Source organism: Populus euphratica, unplaced genomic scaffold, assembly GCF_000495115.2.
Source record: "Populus euphratica unplaced genomic scaffold, PopEup_1.0 scaffold192.1, whole genome shotgun sequence".
NCBI classification, from domain to species: Eukaryota; Viridiplantae; Streptophyta; class Magnoliopsida; order Malpighiales; family Salicaceae; genus Populus; species Populus euphratica.
The window spans coordinates 62,233-72,318 of record NW_011500073.1 but is presented as its reverse complement, the minus strand read 5'-3'; the positions used below and the strand labels follow the sequence as shown (position 1 = coordinate 72,318).

Here is a 10,086-nt window from a genome sequence, read left to right as displayed (position 1 = left end):
TTTAAACTACACTTAAATTACTTGAGATATATTGCAACAAATTGATTCTAATCCATGATAAATTACTGCAGTTCTCAGGAGATATACTCGATGAGATCGAGTTGTTTCAACTTCAAGAAAGTTGATAAAGACACCAAACCAAATCTACGTCACAAGTTACATGTGTACGTTCAAAGAAGAAAACAGAATAACTTAGCTCTTCACTATTTGATGAAGAGATTAAACACATCTAAGAACACATACAAGTCTATTTTATAAAACTTCCATTTAATTTTGTAATTGGAAATCATTTTATTCTATTTCAGACTTCTTGTATTATCTGTTTTAAACTATTTAACTATATTTTTATGAGATTAACACTTTTGATAATTAATTGAAAAACAACGCTTTTGCAAGCTGCATGCCTTTCTCCTCTCCTATCTTCGGCCTTTTTTTCTTCTCTGTTTCCTCTTCAATTCATTAATGGCACGCATCAACAACAGAAATTAATGCTGTGTTGGTAGTGTGTTTGGTACCAATTTGACCACCACAGAATTGAAGGGGCTATATTACCACCTTAAAATATGGGGTCTTGGCAAGGCCAAGTCTTCCATAGAGAGATTCGAACAGGAAAACCTCCCAGGTGGATTGGTAGCAAAACAGAAAAGGGAAATACAGGGGACAAGACCATGGAAAAATCACAAGGAAAAATCTTCTAACACGGTATAGTGTAGTTCCCCCTGTTTGCCAGCATAAAACAAAATGAATACAAATACAGCACTAGTCTCCCATAGTTCAGTGTTCCTCAGCATAACTTCAGTGTCATAACCCATATCTAGTACTAAACAAAAGAATAATTTTTCTTCCAAATCAAGGATACATCCAAGAGAAATAAATACCTCATAACCATAACATGAAAAGCTTATCACATGTGAGAGAGCTTCATGATATCCGGCAAAAATTATATAGCTATTGTGAAATTTCATTACCAGCAGAATCAAATGAACTCCTATGCACCTCTGAAATGTAAATCTCAAAGAGTAACTTCAAATTATTTCTGTCAGAAATTAAATATTATATAAGATATATCCTAGCAACAACTGTTTTGTACTTACATAGGGGGTTCTCTCCCTCCTGAGCTCTTAGTGCCATAAATGGCATTTTATCTCTCAATGCACAAATGGACCCAGTTGATGAATCCTCCAGCAATCAGAACATTCATCCAGCTCTAACTCTGAGAAAAACAACTGTGGAATTGGGATGGGCAGCCATACCAGCAATTTCAAATTAAATCAATGAAGAAGAGATCCATTTTGCCTTGGAATCTCATGACAATTTGGTCATTGCTTATATGTAGAACTGCCAATCTTGCTTGACAATAATGGCTTCTCCTTCAAACTGGTACTTGAGATGGTTTCCGAGTTGCCTGACTGGCTATCTGAGGCTCCAGGTCTCATCCAGATTTTTACATGGCCCTCTCTACAAACAGTAAGAACACATTCCTGCGTAAACACTAAACCAGAAAGAGGATCCGTGTGAACACGGTGAGCCACTACAGGAGAAAGCTTTGGAACATCACGCATGCTAGGAGCAGGTTGCAGAGTTCCAACTGGGATAACACTGTCCCAGTGGGAAGACTGACTTCCAGTGCTGAAAGTAGGAGATCCACCAGAAGGGGGGCACCTACGTAATGGCACTACAATCTCATCCATTTCCAGATCCCATAAAAGTAACTGTGTGTCCTGTTGACAGAACAAACAAGTTGCAACATGGTTACTTAAGAAGCCTTTAAAGCAGTCGAAAAACTGGGAAAAACTAGAGAAGGAAAGTTATAGAAGACCATACATATCACACCTCAAACTCATCAAGTCACTCGCCAAAGTCAGTTTTAACTCATACCGCATGTTATTAACTGCTGCAGGCATTCGTTTTCACTCTACCAAAAGTACCTCAACCAGCTTCTAATACTGGTGTTTGAAAAATAAACACAGAAAGAGGTCCAATACATTGCGAATATACAAAAGCCATTTATGAATGTCTACGCGGTAGACTTGGTTTTACCAAAGATGATGAGAACATGAATTCCCCAGTTGTTGCTTCATTGAATTTGCTTCATTAATAGGCTTATAGATCCATTGATCAATGAAGACTTGAACCACGCTCACCCATCATGCAAAGGGTATGCCAGATTGCACCATTTGGGGCTTCTACCAATAAGTGATTTATATGAATCATTAATATTCTTGGTGAGTAAGTTGTGTTCCTCTTCTTACTGTGAAAGGAAGGGACTAATAAATGTATCGCCATGTTAGTATGTATTTTGACTGGAGTTCCTAAGAAGGTCATGGAGAAAGAGTTAGGGCATACTTCAATTTTTTTTATCTCAAATGCTCATCTTTTTCACTTCTCCTTGGAAGTGTTGATCCCTTCGAGCTAAAATATACAATTAGAACGGTTTTAAGCTGCGCCAGCAGTTAAAATTACACTTAAATTATTTTTTGTTTGCAAACAAGAATAATCACAATAACTCAACCTTGTAATCTGATCAAGTAGTCTTTAAACAACTCCCTACACTCTTCTATTAACCAGGTTCTATGCATGTGTGCTGTACAAGTGGCACAAAAATATTACAATTAAATGTATCATGCATGTTGCAAAACTAAATATAATCATAAAAAAAAGTCATCAAAGATTAAAATACATATTTTTGTTTATTTGCCATCTTTTTAGAGAAAAGTGAAGGCCCACTGCCCAACCACACAATATGGAAAATATCATCTTATTGAAACTCTAATGCTCCATTTCTTGAAAAAAAAACATGTTTTTTCAAAATATATTCCTAGAATATACATTATTTTTCATTGTTTGGCTCTGTAGATAAAAACTACTTGAAAATAATTGTTTGGTGTTTGGTCTGTATGGAAAAACACACACACATCATTGTTGATGTTTTGGGATTGGTGTACCACCACCCCGAATCACCACTCCCAAATACAAGCCTCTTGTACAAAATAAAATAAAATAATAAAAAATAAATAAAATAATAATAATAATAATAATAATAATGTGCCTCTCAGGACTCAACAGCAATTTGACTAAACTTAGAATCGAGTTTCTGTCTCCCCCTTTGAGTAAAATGTTACATGGAAATGAGATTAACATACATGATGGCACCGAGTTTACGTAAGATTTATACATCTACTAGAATTTGTATTGAGGTAGAATGCCAAAAAGTAGTAATTAAAAATTAATAAAAGCAATAGTAGTTATTAAAAGACAATAAGCAAGGCATGTTCATCGAATTAATGTTTTACATGGTTTGTGCTTTTATTTATAGCAATCGATATGTTTTTTCCGTCAATATTAATGCTCCCCTATTTCTGCAGTTTTCCTAGAGCTAAAATACAAAATATTCATCTTATTGCTTATTTAGAACCATGACTGTTTGAAAGCACCCTCCCAGGATTTAAAAATCTTGGGCACCTCCATTACAATATTAACTTAAACCAAAGTGATATATCATGCTCAGCACCCAGATATTAGTTTTTTGGATATCATATTCAATTCCTATGAGCACCATCTGCCCTGGAACTTAAAACTGCTTTTAGCTAGCTGTGGAACAAGTCACCCATGAACTGCAACAAAACTGTATACCATACCTGACCAACAGAACCAAACCGGTACACAACATTCTCCCCTGTGCCATCTGAGTTTGGTGATGACCAATATGAATCAAAAGCCACTCCACTTACCTGCCAGCACCATCAGATAAGAATGGTATAAGATGACCAGAATCATGTAATTGACAATCAACCATGATGATTTGAGAATCTTACCCATGAATTGTGTCCTTCACCCCACGCAACAACCTTCCGATCTTCCATACTCCAAACTTGAACTAGGTCATCTTCTCCTCCAGTCAAAATATATTTTGCATCCATGCTGAGAGGGTGACACTTTTCATCATCAGTTTTCTTGAAGACTATAAATATTTCAAATGCAAAAGACCAACAGAAAACAAAGAATTGAAGGTTGAATGTAAAAGGGTCTTAGGCTATATCAGCTCAAAGTAACGGCCCTTTTCCCGTGTGTACAACAAGTTCAAAATATTGAGAGAGAATTTTCAAAAGATAGCAATAAATTATGACTTGAAAACTGGTAAAGCTAGTCACCTCCAAGCACAACATAGTAGAGCACCATAATAACTTTTCCCACCACATATAAGTTGTTCTTTTGAATAGTCAAAGACTCGCAAGTAACCTGCACTAGCAAAACACTAAGATCAATTACACTACCTACCAACACATAAAAAATAAAAAAAAATACTAGATGCAACGATATGTACAGTGTTATACCATCTCTTCCAACAGTTGCTAAATAGGTCCCGTCAGTTGAGAAAGCAATGCCATTGATTGAACCTTGGCAAATATGCCATCTGGCAATTGGGTTACTCTGCATGCAGTTTGTAGGAGTCATGGAAAGAACTGCATATTTAGTTGGATAAGTATATAAATCAAGATATAAGGAGAAAACTAATCTATCACTAGAGCAGGATGAAAGCCTTTGATGGGAGATTTGAAGAATAGGAAATGAGGAATGGACATACAAATCTAACAAAAGCAGTTAAGCACAAATGGACACCATCTAAATAATAAACCAAGATAAACACAAGTAGGCATGGGAAATTGGAAAAACTACAAATGAGGTTGAGCGACAGAGCCCTGCTTCACTGATCTCTCCATTGGCACAATATAATTGCTGCAAACATCAGTTGGGTTAAGTCCCGAGATGTTAGGAACCTATCCTGCATGCTTCTTACATTTAGAGTAACCAAATAGGCATGTTCTAAAGCAATTAACAAACCTAAAATCTTGGATTATTTAATTCACATTGTTTCAACTATACTTTATACAACGGTAAACTTAACTTTAAAACTCCAATGTTACCCTTGTAGTATCCAAAAAGTTTCAATACTGACCCTGACCATTAAATAGCTATCAGAATTTAATGGAAGGCTCAATTTTACAGTCTTCTCTTTCTTATTTCACTTCTCTCTCATCCTTTCCTCTCAAATCCCAATATGTGTGATACTATCTCACAAAAATACTTAAAAGAAACCTTTAAAAAGTCAAATATAACTTTAAAGGAGGGTTTACCACAGGGAACTTCATGAAAACCAGAGGGGTGATATTGAGAAATTTTTAACTATATGGACAGAGAACATTGATGAATCTATATGGGCATAAGTATAGTTTACTCTTTATATTACTTTATACTACAACTGCATCCATGAATCCAATTTGTTTAACACCTGAACAAAGCAACAATGGCAGGCATAAGTTAATAATACCCACAAAAACATGAGCACACGCAAATTTACACACAAACACGCACAAATACATGTATTCCAAGATACATATGATGACAATTAACCAATCAACACTAATTGTTAAGCAGCAGGGTTGACTGTGAAGAATTGTCCCAGCAGTCAACCACATGACCCGCCATGTACACGAAGAAAACAACAGCATTCACTATATTGATTATAGTTGTAGAGTGAGATGATCAGTGTCCAGTGAAGCCACTGCTTTCCACACAACAGTTAGAACAATACAAGAGTTAAAACTGAGTTGCCAGATAAAGTCTCCAACAATCATGGAAGAGAGTAATTATTGACTAAAAGAATGAACCTAAACAACCAGGACATAATGTTGCAGAAAGATTTAAAACCTCAATCATAGTGTCAGGTGCACATCTCTACACTTCTATGTATTACATCGACCTTACCTTGGGAACAAAATGCAAAATGGTTTCATGTCTCATGGACATTTGAGCAATACTTGGCTATGGTATTTATTGAGGAGCTACCTAATAAAGGGAGAAGTAATAGATACATGGTGTCCATTACCATCATAGCTTGCTGATTTTAAAAATAATTCCTAGTTAAAAGTTGCTTGCACCATTAGAAACTCCGTTTATGAAGCATCAATCAAAGTAAGACTATTACATAGCTTTAATTCCAACAAGACAAACTCTTCTACCTTACTGTAGCGGGCATGTGAAACAGAGAATTGAGTTGGATCTTTGATAACAGGGAATGAAGAATCACCAGCAACATCCTTGCTCTAGAGGAAAAGAAAAGTAATAGAATAGATATTAAGATCTCTTGAAACATCTTGAACTACGAAATTTTGGGAAGACAGGACAATGTAATCCTTTTCATGTTCGAGGCCTACCTTTTCATAGACATACAAATTACCATCAGCATGTGCAACAACAAAAGCACCATCTCCTCCAGGAACCCATGCAATACTCATACAACGACTGTTGAAAATAAGCAGCATTAATTAAATTGGTTTTGTACATAATACTCAATTATCATAAGTGCAATGTGTATACATACATATTTATATATATGTTAACTAAATGATTTTTTTATCCAACATTTCCACTCAGGGGATTTTTGTTCTTTTAATTCCTAAAAGGGGAACCAAGATTTCAGAGTTCCTAGAAGATATCAAGCAAGATCAACAAACCATTTTGAGTTTATATGGCATGGATTGCTTGAAAGCTTTTCTATTTGTAGCCTAAAGAAACTTCTGCGCTGTTAGAAAAAGGTTACCCACACAATACAAGTACTTGGACATCATTTCAAGGTCCATTTTATAATTGATTTCACAGGGAATAGCATTGGCAGCACCCGGTCATGCAGGCAACAAAAACAAATAACTTTTTATGCATTTTAGTTTGACTCTACAATGCAAGGGTATCTTATGCTTTGAAGATTTACAGGGATGATTTCTAGAAATCCCACCCTAGCTGCCCTTCCCATTCATCCCCAACTCCATTTAAAAACCATATAAACTGTAATCCTAGAACCTAAACCCTTGAATCTCTAATTTTCCAATCCATAAACCATTTAAAAAGACTTGGTAGACTACAAATTCAAATATGTGCTATGTCACTCAGTGGTGCATTCTGATAACAGCCCAGAATCCATCCAATGGAAACTTTCCCAATTTCCTAGGTGATCATAATTACTCTTGAAGGATGAAAGATGAAAGAACTGATAAACATGGCTAATTAAAAAACCTCACTTCATTTTCTTACTTCGCAATCAAATCATCCCCCACCAGTATAACCTTGATCCAAAATATATCCAGGATGTTGAGAATAATCATGCCTATACAACATAATGAAAACAAAAGAGTATCTTTGCCCAAACTATTTTCCTTTGTGTGCACCCTATCTTCGATATTTTGATGATTCATGAGTCATAAATATTCAAAAGTAAATTATGAAATGATAATTATAAAACTGTTCCTTAAGCAACCTTACTTTGTAACTTGCATTATGATCAAGTCACACTGATTCACACAGCTCGTTGAAGTTATGTATGCATATGTGATATTTTAACAAGAAGATCATCAGTTAAATAAGACAATAAGACAGCCTGGATGTACAAGCATGCATGATAAAGAAATGGTCGAACTATGAAGGCACTATAGATATTCTTGCCTATTATTAACAGAACCATCTTTGTTATAATGATGGGCCCCAACTAGCTTTTTTCCACCATCCTGTAATTGCTGTCTCAGTGACACTGAGTAGACTGCAATAAGAAAAATATAGCCACTAAAATCAGAAAGCTTAAATTTTCAACAAAGAAAAAGAAATGCAATCCAACCTCGAGTTAAGATTTTACCATCCCCAGAACTCAATCCAATAAGCAAATCATGTCCATCCTTAGCATCTTGATCAAAGGCATGGCACACAGGATTTGAATTACTAAAATGGATCGATTTTATTGGGTCCTCCTATATTCAAACAAAGAACCTCTTAAATGCCTCCCCGTTGTTTCCATTAAAAAATACCAACTAAAAATATAAAGTTACCTTATCTTGAGAATTTAAATCAGTTATAAAGATGGCATCCCCTACATTGAAGATCAAGTAAGTCCCTTTCCCATCAAAATTTGAATTGATCATGGAATTACTTGAGCATGATGTCCCCAGCGATCCAATCCTACTACTACTACTACTACTAATACTTTTACTCCCCCCATTCCCTCCAACAAAGCTAAGCGCACGGGTTCCATTGCTAGCACCCAACAACCTAGCAGCAGCTGATCGTACACCACTGCCTGTACTGAAACCTGAAGGTGGGGCTGTCGGTGTTGATGGGGCAGGCTTGTCCTTGATAATAGCTAGGGTTACCTGTTAATCAAATTTCTTTTCAAAAACTAAAATTGAGACGTCTATAAAATATACAGCTAGGCATTATCAAATTAACTAAAAGATGCCTCTAACACTGACGATAGAATATCAAATTTTGCGGATAAACATGTACATGTTGATTCTAATAAGCATATTACGGTGTTGATAAAAACCCTTGAAATTAATGAATTATTAATGATAAAACAAGATAAGATAAACCATTCAACAAATGTAATGACAAAAAATTATTAAATTAGTGAGCCAAAAACCAAAAAACAAATATTCTTAAAATATTCAGTTTTTAACGAAATGGGCAATCCCAAAACTAAGAACTCAAAAATGAAATGGAATAGATAGAAAAGAGAAAACCTGAGTAACAGTTTTTCCATGGGCATAGTGAAGGAGACCAGAAGGATGCGTCTTTTCATTGTGAAGCTTATAACGTCCTTCTGGGGTTTTAAAATATGTCTTTAATCCCGGTGATTGCGTGTTCGCCGACGTCGATGACGTTGAAATCATGCCGTTGCTGGAGTTGATCATGCTGGTCTTGCCTTCGATTACTGTAAACCTTAAAGCATCTGATCATGACACTAGGGTTTGGTCACTCTATTCTTTCTCCAAAAAATTAAACAACGAATTAAAACATATTTCTTGTAGTTTTTTTATTATTGACGAGAAAACTATGTTTTATGGATCTTCTTCGAGATCGGGGTGGCGTGGTGGTTTTGGGGCGTGGGCTGGGGCGGGGTTGGATCCTCTGGTTTGGGGATTGTGAGAAAACGTTGTTGTTACTGCTTGTTTAACGTTTGTTATTTTTTAAAGGCCGTTGCGTTTTACTTCTGAGTTTTGAAAGTCAGTTGATTAGACGGTGGAGATGATGGCGAAAAAATGCGCTGGGTTTTGAAGTATTGCTATTAATATTAAAAAGACAATGTTTTTTAATTTTAACTGGGTTACGCTGGAGATGTTTTTAGTTCTTTTATTTTGATATATTAATATTAAAAAAATTAAAAAATAAAATTATTTTAATATATTTTTAAATAAAAAACATATTAAAAACTAATTTTAATTATACCCCTAAACATTTCTTTTAAAAACCCAGCATGTTAGAGGAAAAGAATATATTGATATTAGATCATAACTGGAAAGTTTTCTGCACAGTGTTATGCAGAGCTTCTTAGTAATAGTAGTGTTTGAGAATGAAATTAAAAAATAATTTTTAAATTTTTAAATTTTTTATTTAAAATTAAATTTTATATGTTTTTTATTATTTTAATATACTGATTTTAAAATTAATTTTTAAAAAATATAAAATATATTTTTAAATATAAAATATTTTAAAACATTATTATTATTATTATTATTAATATAATAAAAGATGTGGGAAACCACTATAGCTTTCCCACACCTTTCACCTTTTTATTTTTAATATATTATATTATTATAATTATTATATTATATTATATTATAATTATAATTATATTATATTATATTATAATCACTTTCCCATCTTTAATATATTATATTATTATAATTATTATATTATAATTATTATTATTATATTATATTATATTATATTATATTATATAATGAAATGCTAAATTGTTTGTTTTTTAATTATTTTTTTTGTTTTTCTTTTCATGAAATTTTTTGTTTGATCCCAGGTTTGATGGGTTAGTCTGATTTGACGAGTTAACCTGAATTTTTTTTTTTTAATTAATTTTTTCATTTAGTTTAGTTTGTTAATGTTAAATTTCTTTATATTTAATTATCAGACTTTCATGACACATATCCCGGTTTGACAGGTTAACTTGATTTGACAGATTAATCTAGTTAATTTTGGGTAAACCCATTAATTATTTTATTCTATTTAGTTATCAAACTTTCATAA

General features: G+C 33.9%; 1 protein-coding gene across 1 annotated transcript; it reads right to left on the bottom strand.

Moving 5' to 3' along the window:
• Window positions 1–682: 682 nt before the first annotated feature.
• Window positions 683–8,969, bottom strand: LOC105108535 (WD repeat-containing protein 20-like). Its single transcript, XM_011002866.1, has 11 exons — window positions 8,565–8,969; window positions 7,875–8,195; window positions 7,685–7,796; window positions 7,498–7,591; window positions 6,216–6,303; window positions 6,021–6,104; window positions 4,335–4,431; window positions 4,152–4,239; window positions 3,816–3,921; window positions 3,639–3,731; window positions 683–1,721 (listed from the first exon to the last, which is right to left on the bottom strand). The coding sequence occupies exons 1-11, from the start codon at window positions 8,733–8,735 to the stop codon at window positions 1,320–1,322; spliced, it is 1,656 nt and encodes a 551-aa protein (XP_011001168.1). The 5' UTR covers window positions 8,736–8,969; the 3' UTR covers window positions 683–1,319.
• Between the last annotated feature and the right edge of the window lie 1,117 nt (window positions 8,970–10,086).